Consider the following 15,596-nt stretch of genomic DNA (forward strand, 5'->3'; position numbering starts at 1 on the left):
GGTTGCCTCTCCGTATACTCAGTGCCTTTGGGACACTGGCCAAGGGATAATTCTTGAGGACTATGGGGGTGGCTCTTCCTTCTTCCCACTAGGACCACAGGAATAGCGTTTACCTGTGCGGTGAAGAAGGCCGGAGTGAGGGATCCTGAGGGGAGGGCTGGGCTGTTGAGGGCGATGGAGCCGATGTCGGTGCCCGAGAGCAACAGTTGAGGTGCGGAGATTTCCAAGCCTTTGGGTTTTTTGCCTTTTGGGGGAAGAGATGGAGACTTGGTTTTGGAGCCCGATGACAGATTTAAGGGCTCCAGAGAATCCGAGTCATGGCAGGCCGCCTCGAGGAAGAGGCTTCTGTGTTCGGAAGGGAGGGGTGAGTTGGGGGACAGGGATGGGGACCGAGATGAGGAGGGTGACGCAGACGACACGCTGGCCGCATTTGGCAACATTAAAGAGGAGATCTTGGCTGAGACAGATGAGGCCAGGAAAGCGGATGCTGCCGCGGCCTCGGAGGTGGAAGGCAGGGACACCACGGGTCTGGTGATGTGCTTGTCGGTTTTATTGGTCACAAACCTGATCACAGTCCTGACTTCTTCCACAGGGGGGCTGTCATCACAGGGCTCCTCCAGTTTCTCTGTCTTGATGGCCTTGAAGGCCTCAGGAGGGTTCTGCAGGGAGTTGATGGTGAAGGACGAGTACAGGCCCGAGTGGATGTACTCGTTGCGGCTTGTGCTTTTCAGGGCAGACAAGCCCTGCTTGTGGACCTCTCGGCCTTCAGGGGACACCTTACAGTCGCTGTCCTGCAGCAGGAGGCTCTCCCGGCTGATCTCCACCGCATGGGGATCCATTTTGAGGATGTCCGGGAAAGAGACGAACTTGTACACAAACTTCTGCCCGATCACCTTCTTGATAATGTTCTGCAAATACAAAAGCGGACATTTGAAATGGGTGAGCCAGAGACGCGGAAGGAGGATGCCCTGGAATGAAGAAATGAGGGCAGAAGGACCGAAATATTTCCAACATCCACGGGGTGGCTAAAAAGAATGACATCAGAGCCCGAAGCTCACACTTTTGCACCCTGGTCCCGCTGCCCAATAATGATGCGCTCTCCTATCTTTGACAATGTTCTCCTCTGTATTGTTTGTGATCATATTGCAATAACGAAAGCTACCACTGAGTTAGCACATATCGTGTGGCTGAGATGACTCACACCTTAGCTCACAGAACTGGCACAGTAATCCTACAAGCAGGTTTTGCCATTCTTGTTTTACAGTCGGGAAAGAGAGCTGGGGGAGGGGAGACGGCCCGGTGAATAAGCGGCCAGCACAGGGGCTGGATTTCAGGTCCTCCGCACCCACGAAAAAGCTGGCCAGGTGCGGTGGCCAGCCAGCACTTGGGATACAGAGGCTTTCTAGCACAAGCTGGCTAGCTAGGCTAGCCTGAATCCATGAGCTCCATGTTCAGCAAGAGTTCCTGCCTCACTAGGTAGAATAGGGGAATAACCAAAGAAGACATCTGAGGTCAACTTTGTGTCTACACACACTTGTATGCATGCACACCACAGACACACGCAAAAACCAAAGGCTCTGAGAACTGGGAAATAAACTCCCAGAGCTGCAGTGACTCATACAGCAAGGGTGTGCTCTCTTCACCCTAGGACAGTACTGCCTTACCTGCGTCTGGGAGCCCAGAGAGCACAATGAAAATAATAGCAGGGAAGGATTCTGCTGCAGAGCATTGGAGAAATGTACATTAGCGCTACCCGGCAACGCAACATTTTCTCCAGTTGGGCAGCCATTTCTGGCAAGAAAGCCGCTGGAGGGGAAGAAACTGCCTGCTTGGATATTTATGGCATTCGTTTCGTGTTCTTAGTTGCCAGTGTCTGCGTCTGGCTCTTCAGTTAGGGCCCCGCTCCTCTAACATTAGGATGTAAATGAAAGATGAAAACCACTGTCAAGGCAAAAGTTTTCTCAGCCCGTGAGAAAGCGGATTTTATATGGGAGGCTAGTGGAGCCGGGACAGCGGTCCCGCAGAGCCTACCCATTTCCATGGTGGTCTGGCAAATGCTTGCCGCAGGTCTTGCTTGCCCTGTGGTTGACTCTAAGTCCTACGTACTCCCGGGAGAAAAAGATGGCTTCCCTCTGGCTCAGAAAGCCAGCACTATCCTATGGGGAAAAGACTCTGAATGTTTCCTTAGAAACCTTTCCTCCTCGACCTTGCGAAATAAACCATCTGAGGAAGACTTTATTGATGAGTGTGTCACCAGTCCAGCCATCTGGTGTCTAAATCCCACAGCAGCCCACATGGAGGGAGGAAGGTAGCACCCTTCCCCTGCCAAGACAAGCAAGCATGGGGATGGAGCCACAGCCCTAGACTGCCAAGCTCTATTGGTGCTAAGGCCAGTGCCTGTCCACACTTTCACTCAGGGGCTAAGGAAGCACAATATCCCCCGATGGAGGTATCTCCATGTGTTCTGACCCTCTTTGGGTGGTCATGGCATGGCCTAGGTATGAGCATATTAGCTTTTGGCCTGCTACCTTGTACCTTGTTCCATTTTTTTTCGCCCTTTCGACAACAGGAGAAAAGGGCCCATTTGCCAGTCACCGAGATGTTCAAGGAGAAATTCCCTGGGGGCAGGTTTTTACAGGAGGCACGCAAGGTCCCTATGCAGGAAATCCCTAACACATAAGCCCCAAAGGGAGGTCTTGCCCACACAGCACACAGTGTGCCCTTGCCAAGGGACAGGTCAGAAGAGTGTCAAAGTTGAACAGTCCCATGGCTGGTGTGCTGGGGCTCTGGCTACAACTCACAGCCCCCCAAATCCCACGACGCTAGCTGCTCTAACTGACTCCACTTCCACACACCCTATGATGACAAATCTTCAGAGGAATGGGGGAACAAGAAGGTTCTGCCAGCTACTTGGGGGTGGGGGTGTCTCTATTGAGAACAGCCCCAGGCCGGGGTAGAGACCATGCCAGGAGAAACAGCTCCCCCTAGAAAAAGATGAAATAGGGGAGGGAGTCCTGGGTCTGCCTGACCCAGGTTATTCCCATCATAAAGGTGTGTGCAGTGTGGAGCTTCCTCCGCTAATACTGCTGCTGTGTATGTTATATATATTACATTTTATTTTATTTATAGCGCCTAATACCTTCCTCTTTGAGAGAAAACTCTTTTCTTCTCAGCCACTTTGCATATTAATCTAAATTGAGCGAATTTATTGAGCCTAAATAATTACACAGAAGGGACACCGAGGAACTCTTACTTCAACTGACGAATCTCACAAACTAACTTTTAAAAATGTAAATATTTTAATTATTGGACCAGAGGGATCATTACTATATCCATGAGTAAGTCAACAAATAATTAAGGGCTATGATGGGATGAAAATGACTTTTTGGGGTGTCTCAAGAGACTACTCAATGGCTGAAGGCACAGGTTGTTCTTTTGGAGGACCTGAGTTAGGTTGCTAGCACCCACATTGGATACCTCACAACCACCTGTAACTCCAACTCCAGGGGATCCGATGCCCTCTTCTGACCTCATCGGACACCCGCACATGTGGCATATAATCACACAGACATAAATAAAAATCTTTTTAAAAGTTTATCTCTTAGGGTCTTCCTTGTTGTCTAGGTTCTCGGGGAAGGCTGAGGATGAAGCCAGGCAAGGATGGGAAAGGAAAGGGCAGGGTCCATGCATCAGAGATGCATCCCAGTCTGTCAGGGGCTCAACATCTCTGACAGAAACTAGCAAGGAAAAGCAAGCAGGTAGCCACAGTGGGCTGAGGAGGCAGCTAAAGCAAGAGCTCTTCCTTTTCTTCCAGGGCAGATCCCAGGATACTTGCGGGACCTTGGATACTTGTGGACCTCACCACTGTTGCCAAAGAACACGTCCTACCAAGTCGGCTGGGAAAACAGGGCAGGCAACGATAGCAGCTAGGGTTTGCAGAGCGTGCATTGCCCTAAGACCTCGAAGCTCATCTTCTGTGAGAGCATTACCCCACAGGACAGATGAGGAAACGGAGGTTCACGGACTATAAATTACACGCCATCAGACACTCATACTTGGAAACATTTGGCTCCTGAGAGCTTGGCCAGAATAGAAGGTGATTTATGTCAGCCGAAGCAGATCAGCCCTTGGGTAGGGCTCTTATGGTAAGCGATGAAGATATTCTGAAGACGCCTGCTTCTCACCCCTTCCATACCAGACTCACTTAGCATTTGTTACCCCTTGTTGCCTGGCAACCCGACAAACGCCAGTGTGTGTCCAGTTGAGCCAAGGGACTTTCTGTGGTTTCAAAGACACAGTTGCGTACATCTGCCTCCTTTCTATGCAGAGAATAAGCCATGGAATAATCTCCCATGAAATGCGGAATGTGACTCACGGCCAGGCCCTGTCTGGTGAGTCTCAGGCAGCAAGGCCAAGGCCAAAATCAGAGAAAGGGAAGCAGGAATCCCCTGCAGCCAACACACAACAGCAACAGCGATACCCAGAAAATGACGTCTGGGCTTGGAAATGTCCCTACTGCTACATCATGCTGTCATTTCCACAGGGTAGGAACCTGAAGTGTGGGCATTTTGACAGGTAAAGGCACAGAATGCCAGCTCACTTCCTCCCCAACAAGCTGACCTCCATATCCCCAGCACGGCCTGCAAACCCTGACATACCACAGGCTCACCTATAAGAACATGTGTGTCCATAACCGTGCTTAAATGTGGGGGTGCGGACACTGCCTTCTCCCTTTGAAGAGGACTGGGCTGTGTAAATAACCCTAAAAACTGCCAGCTCCTACCTCACTGTCTGTGTGTGTATATGGGGGTGGGGGTAGCCTCTGGACACTGCAGCTGCTCAGGTCTCTTACAGAAGGTGATGCAGGATGCATAGAAAGTCTGTGCAGCCCCCCAAACTTCAAACTATCTCCATATCCCTTCTGTTTCTTAACACAATGTTAATGCCACATACAGGGTCAGTATACCGAATATTGACAAAGAGAGCTGTGTATACATGGTCGGTACAGGCACACCTTTTCAAATCCTCTCCGTTCTGTATCTGCTGGATTCTTAAAATCATGTCTAAGCATAGTGGACAAATGAGACTTTCCCCAAACTCTTTTGACTTAAATATATGTGCATATACATACATATTATCTACTCTATGTGTGTACACATAGAGATACTTCTGGGATGGGATTACCTTCCTAGTTCCATTAGGATAATATTCAAATAAGCTCATTAAGCATTTGTGTAGTATATGAATTAGACTATAGAGAACAAGGACCTTCACATGAAGCCAGAGGCCACTGATTATTTCATACATGTCTCATACATACAGATGTCTATGTGTGATTTCTGTCCCAGTTGCACGCATGTGTATGATGACTTTAGTCTCTTTCCCCGTTACCCTGTCATCTCCCCTCCTCCTATCCCTATTGAAACCCTTCTCCCACTCTCTTATCGTGTGTGTGTGTGTGTGTGTGTGTGTGATCTACTCAGTCTACCACAGTTGTCTGCATGAAATAGGGTGTGAGCTTGTTACTGGGGCATGGGCAACATACCAGCAGCTACAGGACTGAGAACAGTGACCCATTTCCCCGACCAGTGGCAACTCAACCGTACCTTAGGGAGGGGTGGGGCCCCGTGATTCTTTTCTCTTTCATGAGAAGGTCAGCTGCAGTGAGCTCTTGAGGGCACCAGCCATGTCCCAAAGACACTTTTGCAGCAATCTTTTCCAACTTCCGGCTCTTACAGGGCCCTTTCCGCCCCCTCTTCCACAATCCCCAGTCTTACCATGTGGCTCTGGCTGGTCTAGAACTCGCTAGGTAGACCACACTGGCCTGGAACTCAAGAACGATCAGTCTGTTTCTGCCCCCGTGAGTGTTGGAACTGAAGGCATGTGCCACCACGCCCAGCTAGCTGCCATGGCATTTTTTAAGTTAAAATCTACATAGATGCTGTCACCACACGCAACCCCCTACAATGTCACAGCTTCTTAGCTCCATACACTTCTGTTTCATCATTTTGACTCAGGAGGCTCATCCCGTCTGTGCGCACCCCGACTGTGTGCACCCCGTCTGTGTGGAACATGCTTTGCAGGTCTGGCACCTCAATCTTGATCTAAAGTAATGGGTCAGGCTTCCATGTGTTTAGACTTGTTCTCCAACCCGTTTTCTCAGTGGGGTTTTCATCATTCTTCCTGGCCCAGCTCCCTTAACTTCCGCTGCATCCTCTGAGGGTTCCCTGGGATTGCAGCCTCATGCCCTCCGACCTTGCCACTTCCCTGCCCTGTATTCAGCCCTGAGAAATGTCAGCAGCTCACACAGGCAGGAGGGAAAGTTGTACAGAAACTTCCTACGCCAGCTGGGACTTCTCTCAGCCGCGTGCTGGGAACACAGCCGGAAAAGGGGACGAAGTAGGAGGACCTTTCCCATAAATACCCACTTGATACTACTTCAAGGCTGCTGCTTGGATTCAGTTTAAATGCCACCCAGTCTCTTTCCAGTCACATGATTTGACATCCTCAACTGTAGAATGGGATGGGTGCATTCATCTAAATACCCAACAAAAGCCCAAAATATTTATCAGCATTAGTGTTATCACCCTTATTTCCCACTCCCCTTTAGCCAATACTAATCTATTAACGCCACCTGCTCTTAGCCCGGATGACAGGTTAATAGTCAAATCGAACCTCCTAGTAGGCCGTGCATATTCTACATGCTCTATCCACAGCTCTGGATTCCATGGCCCACGACTCAGCAGGCCAACTGCATCTGGTTTATACACTTCAACCAAGCAGGGGAACATGGTGTTGTTTTATTTAGTTGGATGCAGAAAGAAAGAAGTGTGTGGTATATCATGCTGAACACAGTCATCATTTGACATTCATCATGAAGAAAACCTCACACGATCCAATTAGTTCTGTGGGGGTTGGGGGGAGTGCAGTGGTCATCGGGAAGCCACCGCTGAATTGATGAATCTCGGGATTCACACAAACAACAGGGATGGCAGCCTATGGCAGAGATGCCGCATGTCAGGTCCTAGGAGGACGTGCAGACAAGAACCAGACACCCAGAAGATGCCAACCGCTCTGGATGCCTCCTGAAGCAGGAAATGTGTTGCCAGACAAGGAGGCACAGCCTGGCCTCTTGACAGTGGCTGTGGCTCCAATGGGAGGTCACTAGAGGCTGCTGACCCTGGGGGTCTCTCACTGAGGTCCCTGGCATCGGGAACCAGAGCTTGAGTGCCGGCAGACACAGGATGATGGATCTCTGGGGACACAGACACATTCCCACAGTAGATATGGATTGAGCTATGGGGAAGAAGGGTAAAGGAAAGAAGGATAAAGCGCACACGCAGGCCATCGCCTGCCATGAACACAGCCACCTTACAAGGTGCACTCACCCCGGCTGCCTTAGAGGTGAAGAAGTTGAGAGTCACTGCTGGTGTCTGGAGAGGGTGGTTTGATCCAGTTTTCTACCATAGAGAGGTAAATTAAATATTGGGGCAGCCATCAAGTGGATCATGTCGCTATTTCAGAGAGCCACGATGTTGTCACCTCCTTGTGTCTTTACATATTACTTAAGTGAAAAATTACAGTCCCCATGGGATGTCCCATCATTTCAGTGAAATAATGTTAATATGTGTGTGTGCGTGCACATAAATATGTATGCATGCTTACAGGAGAAAGAAATTAATCTTAAAAATGGATGCTATAAAGTAACTGATTATAATCTTTTTCAGTCTGCATTTTTTACATGATATGTATTTAGTATGTGTTGCCTGTCAAACTGACATGAAACCCGAGTCATGTGGCTTGTAACTGTCCCTGAAGTCTAAACCAGGCCGTAGTCACAGATAGGCCTGAGACATTTCTGCTCAGCGACCACGCCCACTTCCAGAAGGCAGCTGCCACTAACGGTGAACCTCTCTATTCCAAAGCAGCAGTGGGGTTTGCTGGCAGGGGCCTAGGAACAGGCTCCTTGGTACAGGAGCAAGGTCCTTGCTGAAGAAAGGCTCCTTCTGCCTCCCTGTGGGGAGGCTCACCCTCATCACCACAAACAGAACTGCTTCTGCCCATCCCTGGGGCATCAAGGTACTTTTTCATAAGATACCCTGGCATGAGGTTCTGGGACCCAGTAAAGCCATCTTTGACTAGCCATCAACAACCAACCCATCAGTGGTAAGCAACCTAAGGAAAGTAACAGGAAACTAACGTCTACTACACACGGCTTGGTGTGGCTTCATGACCAGCGGTTTGCTTAGCTAGGATCAGCACTGATGAAGCAAACATTACGTGAAATAACAGTAGCCTAGCCAGACCTGGGTTCAAATCCCAGCCTCTCCACTTAATATTGCCTGGGATTATCATTCAACTTCCATAGACCTCAGTTTGTCAACCTTAAAACAGGGAGGGAAAACAGCTCATGGGTTTGCTTTTAGAGGCTCGTATGTGTCAAGGCCTTGCTCTCAGAGTCCTTGAAACATGACTGTAACATGACTGCACACAGCTAAATTCTGCTTGGCCGACAGTGGCCGTTACACCACAGTGTTCCGTTACTCTGCTGCGTGGGGCCACCATGCTGGAAGAGGGAGGGTCTTCCCTGAAACCATCCAAGGGCCCAGCCGATATCTCGCTTTAGACTTGTGGCTTCCTTTGGGGGAGAGGACAACAAAGTTCTGTTGCTCTGAACTACCAAGTCTGGGGGTATCTGTTACAGCAGCCTTGGGGTGCTTCTTAAATTACCTGTGCTCAGCAGAGCTGCTGCCAGAGTTCCTTAGCTGGCAGGCACCTCACTCTAACACCTGTGAAGGAGTCTCACATACTAGCGCCCATTTCACAGATGAGAGCCCCAAAGCTTTGCTCTGAGCTCCCACAGTCCAGCGGCAGGGGTGGCATGTCGCCAAGTTACCGGCTTCCCAGCCAGCACCCCACATAAGGTCACCACCCCGCTCGCGGGAAGCCGACTGGCTCTCCTGAAATGTCCCCTCTCGGGAGTTAGAACACAAGGCCTACAGAAGCCACACTCATTGTCCCCTGTCCTTAACCAGAAAACTGGCCCACAAAACCCCAAGAGACACCTTCCCCTGGAAATGCCCAGGCTCTGCGAAACGGAACCAGAGTGAGTTCTGTAAGCCTCGGGGTGGTAGCGAGGTGGGCAGCGCAGGTCCTGACTCGTCTCAGCCTGGGGCCTGTCCACTGCCAGGGCCCCAAGCAGTTTGTGAGCTTGATTAGAATCAGCTATAGATTTGTTTTTAGGTAAGGTCTTCTCACACTTACCCCCAAGCAGCACTTATTAAAAGACTCCTTGACCCCCTCAACCTGAGCTGCTTCTAACTAGATGGCCTCCTCTACTCCCGCGGTGTGGTGGGTAAATGGTATTCCCCCTAGAACTCAGGCCTACTCAGAGCCTTAGAATGTGACCTTATTTGGAAACAAGGCCTCTGCTGGTGAAACTGGCCAAGGGTGTTGAGACTTGGGGTAAGCAGGAAGCACAATAACTAGTGTCCTATAAGAAGAGGACAGGGAGGGGCACACAGGAAGGACACACGTGTGAAGACGGACACCGAGAATGGAGCTTCTAGCTGTGTGACATCAAGGATAGCCGGGGGCCACCATGCTGGAAGAGGGAGGGTCTTCCCTGAAACCATCCAAGGGCCCAGCTGATATCTCGCTTTAGACTTGTGGCTTCCTTTGGGGGAGAGGACAACAAAGTTCTGTTGCTCTGAACTACCAAGTCTGGGGGTATCTGTTACAGCAGCCTTGGGGTGCTTCTTAAATTACCTGTGCTTAGCAGAGCTGCTGACTCTGTGGAGTGCCCAGCAGACACGTCTTCCGCACTGGATGCTGGTCTGGCACCAGGCTGGGCAGAGCCAGGACTCCCTTTGTCTAACTGGTACATTTGGAGCCCATCCACGCATGCGCGCACGCGCACACACCATCGCAAACTTCTAAGAATAACACACCCTGACTTTGGCTCAGAGTTGGCCGGCTCCACCAGCTCCCGGCTGGGAGGTTTTCTTGTGGTTTGGGTTAAGATTTCTTTATTTTTCTGGCGTTAGTAAACTGCTGTGTGAACCGGCTCACCAGACGCAGCAACTTAACACTGCGAGGGCTCTTGCCACTCACCGCCTGAGCCACCATGGCACCCTGAGAACCCCTCTTCTTGTTGGTCTGGCAGAGCGGGAACACGCACCCCCCCCCCCGGGGCGTCTTTCTGCCCTGCTCTCTTCCCGGATGCTGCTTGCTAGGTTCAGTCCTAACTCCATCCTGGCTCCCTTAGAACATTCCAGTAAGGGAGTTTGTCCTCAATTAAACTGAACCATAAGACTACTCTGCCAGCAGAAACCCTCCCCGGGCTGGACTGGGGACTAACTACAAGGTTCTCCATTTTGAGTGGACATCTCTAATGATAGCAGCTGGCATGGGGACATTAGGACCACAGGTGAACAGAAATACTCTCACCCTGGCTTTGCTAGATTTTTGACATTCCATACTGGAGACAGAGTCTAGGGCTCAGCCTCCGGCACTGTCCTGGCTTGCTTTGTGTCTATTCGACACAAGCTAGGGTCCTGTGGGAAAAGGAACCTCAATTGTGAAAACGCCTCCATTTGATTGCCTGTAGAAAATCTGTGGGGCATTTTTCCTGATTAATGATTGACGTGGGAGGGTCCAGCCTCCTGTGGGTGGTGCCCCCTTGGGCAGGTAGTCAGGAGTGGTGTAAGACAGCAAGGTGAGCCAGTCACGGGAAACAAACCAGTGGGCAGTGTTCCTCCATGGGCTCTGCATTAGCTCCTGCCTCCAGGTCCCTGCCCTGACTTCCCTTCCTGACAGAAAAAAGGCCTTTTCTCCTCAAGTTGCTTTTGGACATAGTACTTTTCCCCAGGAAAAGAAAACTAAGATACTTTCTATTTAGCATCGCCATTTGTCAGAGGTGCGGTGGGCAGGGCGAGGTGGTTTCTTCCTTGCTGACATTTCACCACGACAGCTTTCCTCCTATGCTATGGAGGGTGCCGGCTCCGCCTCACCCACACTTCTCCAGTGACAAGAAGCCACCACAGCAGACACTATGGAGATGGTGGCAATGTCAAGACAAAACAGGCAGGGGCCCAGTGAAGGAGACACAGAGAGAGGAAGGGGAACGGGACAGGGAAGACAGAGTCTAAACACAGCATTCTGAGGAACAGTCAGAACCGAGCAGGCAGGCCAGGTGGGCGGGGCTAATGATGAGGCCCAGAGGTAGGAAGGTTCAAAACCAGTAGAGTGAGGCCAGATGGTAAGGAGAGTTTGGGGATTTCCCAGGGCCGGAGTGGTACAAATGTAGAGAGGAGGGGAATGCCAACCTGGCTTCCTGCCTGCCCCCATCCCCCTCTCTCTGAAACAGGGTCTCATGCAGCTTTGGCTGGCCTGGAACTCACGACGTTCACTAGACTGTCTTCATACTCTGCTTCTACTCCCTGTACACTGGGTAAACGTGTACACTACTGTGCCCAGCTTGATCATTTCTCATTTCGTTTTGAAGACTTGTTTATTTTTATTTGATGTGCAGGAGTATTTTCGCCTGTATGTACACATGGGCACCACATGAGAGCCTAGTGTCCGCAGAGACCAGAAGAGGGTGTCAGATCCCCTGGGGACTGAAGTCATAGATGGTTGGGAGCCCCTATCTGTGTGCCTGAAACCTGGAAATCCTGGGTTCTCCAGAAGAGCAGGATGAGGTCTCGGCCCCTGAGCCATCTCCCCAGCCCTCACCCTGGCTTGCTTTAGAAAGCATGTTCTAGAAGTAGGGGTGCTCCAACCCTCCCCTCCCATTCTCAACTAGCTCTGAGCACTTAACACTTAGCACTCACAGGGCCCTAGCAATCTACACCCGTGGGATCCCTAACTTCCCTTTTCCCACCTATAGCTCTGCGGCTAAAATGCCTAGGCTGAAGCTTGACCCTAAGCAGCTGCTGCATCTTGGGTGTACTACTCAAACTCCCCTGGGACTCATTATCTCCATCTCTAGAATGGGTCCGTCACTGGCCACAAGGCCAGGTGTCCTGGGAGCCGGACAACCGCTAGCAGGTGTGCAAGGCCTAGCACAGAACCCAGCCCAGCACGCCCCATACACGTAAGCTTCTCTCCTGGCGTTACCATCTGGGGTAGGAGCCGAGCCCGTGAGGGAGGTGGGGGAAAGGCTGCCCAGAGGAGCAGCTGGTGGCTGGTGGGTGGTGGGCGGGTGTGATGTGAACATTAGTGGGGTTTTTTTTTGTCAGTTTGTCTACACAATCCCTAAATTTTCCCGCAGCTAGGAGCCCAGAGCAGGAACGCCGGTGCCTGCCAAGGGGGACTCGGTGTGGGCTAGGGTATGCGCCTGATGCAGCAATTTGGCAAGGCTATGAGAGCCCCGGCAGCTGGGCACCCACGGCAGCGGCCCCATCGACGACGTGTTAACTGTGCTCTGGAGACTGCCTCATCCTGTTTCTTAGCAACTGTCCTGTTTGGGGGGATGCGGAGTGCTACAGGAACACTGGCTTGGAGGCATGGGCAAGACAGGAAGCACCCCCGAATTTAACGCATGGTATCCGGTCCCTTGCACTCCCGCAGCCTGACTTCTTAGGCTGGCTGTCATCTCCAGGGGGGCAAGGTGGCTAGCCTGGAAGCCCTCCAAAAGAGAGCTCAGCTACATACAGGTCTCCGGGCAGCTTCCAGGGCCAAATTCATGCAGGGAAGTCCTGGTTACCCTCCTTGGCCTCTGGACAAAAGCCCAGGTACCATCTGTTGTCCCGCCCCCCCCCCCATCTAAACAGCTGACACGGTACAAAGACACTTAATGAACTCAGGTTCTTATACACAGGCTAGGGCCAGGCAGAAAGAATCTCAACCATAGGCAGAACACTATTACAACAGCCCAGACAGACATTCTAGAAAGTTCCAGGGTAGGAACACTTGTTGAACTCTTGTTCTCTCTCCACTCTGAAAACATATCCTTTTATATTCTCTAAATTTATTTTGGGGTATTAAAAGACTCCATCAGAGCCAGGCTTTTTGGCACAGGCAGCTGACTTCAGATATATGTTATTAATACCAACATTTTCTCATCGTGATCACACACCCCATTTAAAATGAATTACCCAATTAAGCTAAGAAGGTGATCCATTCGACTTCCTGGGATTTGCTGCCAGTGGCTCTGCCCGGACTGCTCCCCCTAATTTCCTTCCAATTAGGTGAAGATCACTCAGTGCCCTGGGAGGATCGGCTGGGACGTTGCTGTGGCAACCAGAGGACTGCCTAGGCTACCGTCATTTTCATCTGCGGATGAGAAGGGAACTGGCAGGATTTCCAGTCTCACCCTGGGATGGATGAACATTCTCTGCCAACGACAACAGAGACAAAAGGTCTGCCGGACGGGAAAGGATAAGGGACTGAGTAAGCTTCCGGGTCTTCTCATGTAGCAACCGAGGTGGATGTCGTCAGCTTTCCTGAGCAGCTGCACCTCCGGGAGTGCCAGGCAGTATGTCACCTGCCATCCCTGCCCCCTGCGTGCTGGAGAGGCGGGCTGCAGGCCCTGGATCTGATGTCATGACGAGGCCAGTTCACCCAGTGTGGAAAAAGCCTGCTCAGTAACTGGCCAAAAAGATCAGAGCAGCATGTGAAATCCAATGCGAAGGAGCCCTGGAGGAGATGCAGATTTGTATTTCTAAGAGGCGAATCCAAATCCAGTCCTGGCTCCTTCCCGCTTTCCAGCCTTTATCGGCTCTCACCTATCCTTGAATTCCCCAAGAATGCCCCCTTTATTGTGTTCAGGGGCAGATTACATAGAGATAGCCATGCCCCAGCTAAACCCACCAGAAACCACTCTCCTGCCATCAGGAACTCCTGAAGGTCTCGTGCTCAGAGCAGCTGTAGGCACTCAGATCAGGGGATTACAAGAAATTCAGGATCTGGGGTCTCACTGCTCAACACCTCATCATGCCTCCCTCTCTATACAACCTGGGGACTGGAGGGCGCGTGTTTCAAAGGGACACTGCCAGTTGTCACAAATACATACGGTGTCTTCCCTCGGGGTCTTGTGTGTATCTTATACACATGTCCACATTTCTCCTCTGCTACACTTTTAATATGCCGGAACAAGCTAAAAATACAACATATACCATATAAAAATATGCTATTCACGGGCTTGTCTGCTCTGGCAGAGAAACTTCCCTATTAGGACAAACCAAATGTGCATTTCCAGCCACCAGGGAAAGGAGGTGAGCTAGAGAAGGCCAGAAAAGACAACCGATAAAAACCGCCATGGCTACTGAGTGAGACAGCCACAGATTTATGCCACTCACGGGCTGAGTGTGAGGAAGGAGGGGGAGGAAGAGGTCGAAGGCAGTCACAGGGAAAACAGAGCAGGGCGGGGCACATCGCACCATGCCCGTGTGGCCCAAGGGCTTCACACCCACAGAGACCCTGATCCAAGCGGCCCTTCCACAAGAGGAGTGACATTTATGCCAGCCATGACGGCCAGTCTCATGCTATCAGACATCAGAGGTGTGAACCAATTTCACTGATCTAGCCCATCAGAGTGCTGCTGGGGAAACCGGACGTGTTAGCCAGAAGACACAAAATAAATGATCTTAGTGATGTAGCTGCCGCTTTCCTCCTGATCTTCCCTCTGGGCTCTTCTGCTCCTCATTCCCTCCTCCTCTCACCTCCTTCCTTTCTTCCCTTCCCTCCCCCCCATTCCATCCTCCTCCTCTTTTCTTTTTAAACTGGATTGAGAGTCAGTGGCTATGGCTGGAGCGTGGTCCCCAGAGTTTGGAAGTCAAAAGTCAAGTCCTCAGTGTGGCAAGGCGGCACCTTTAAGATTTGCGGACAGTGCCGTGCAGTCAAGTGTCCAGTCACTGAGGGTGGGACAGGAGATGCTCCAGTGAGAGTGGGTTGTTATAAGAGAATGGGCCCCCCTCGGTCTACTTCTAACACAGGCTCCTGCTGTGACACCATCCTCGAGCTGAGCCACTGCTATGCTTCCGAATCTCCAGAACTCCTTTCTGTATACACTACCCAGCCTCGCGTGTTCTGTAAGAGCCACAGGAGACAGGCAGAGGCAGCCGAGTGCTTCTCATCTCTTGCGAGTGTTGCAGATCAGAGTCATCTGTCCTTGGAACACGGGCGTGAACCCCTGCGTGGGGTAAGCCTTTCTGTGGCTGAACCTGAACAACACACTCAGACAGGAGAGGCAGCAGAAGCCCCTGCCTTGACTGCAAGGCCCAGCTCTTGGACTGCTTCAAGGTCACATGACTGGATCATGTGGGAGAGGAAGGGGACAAGGCCAGCAAGTTGGCCACGGTGGCCACCTGGGCCCCAGAGTTTGGGCTTAAGCTAATGAATGGCATTTGTTTGGACTTTTCAGTATTACAGCTCTTGATAAAAAACAAAAACAAAACAAAAAACTCCTGAGGTTAGAACAGCATAGGGGCAGCCTACCTGAACTCAGGGCTAAAGTAGAAGTCAAGGTTTGTGTTGAAGGATGACATGGAGCAGCCGCCAGGCCCCGCCACTCACTGGCTGCTTGGCCTAGAGTAGTCTCCTAACCAAGGCCTCATGTTCTGCCTCGAATAGGAGGGCCGGACCAGGACCTG

At 51.2% G+C, this 15,596-nt stretch overlaps 1 protein-coding gene across 3 annotated transcripts in view; it reads right to left on the reverse strand.

Annotated features, from left to right (window-relative positions):
* Nucleotides 1-15,596, reverse strand: part of Elk3 (ETS transcription factor ELK3) — a 61,544-nt gene that overhangs the window by 15,335 nt on the left and 30,613 nt on the right. For all 3 annotated transcript variants that reach the window (XM_057757735.1, XM_057757736.1, XM_057757737.1), the window contains exon 3: nt 114-908. In XM_057757735.1, coding sequence (XP_057613718.1) covers nt 114-908 — 795 coding nt within the window. The remainder of the gene's footprint in view (nt 1-113; nt 909-15,596) is intronic.

Source organism: Chionomys nivalis, chromosome 25 (genome assembly GCF_950005125.1).
Source record: "Chionomys nivalis chromosome 25, mChiNiv1.1, whole genome shotgun sequence".
Classification (NCBI taxonomy): Eukaryota; Metazoa; Chordata; class Mammalia; order Rodentia; family Cricetidae; genus Chionomys; species Chionomys nivalis.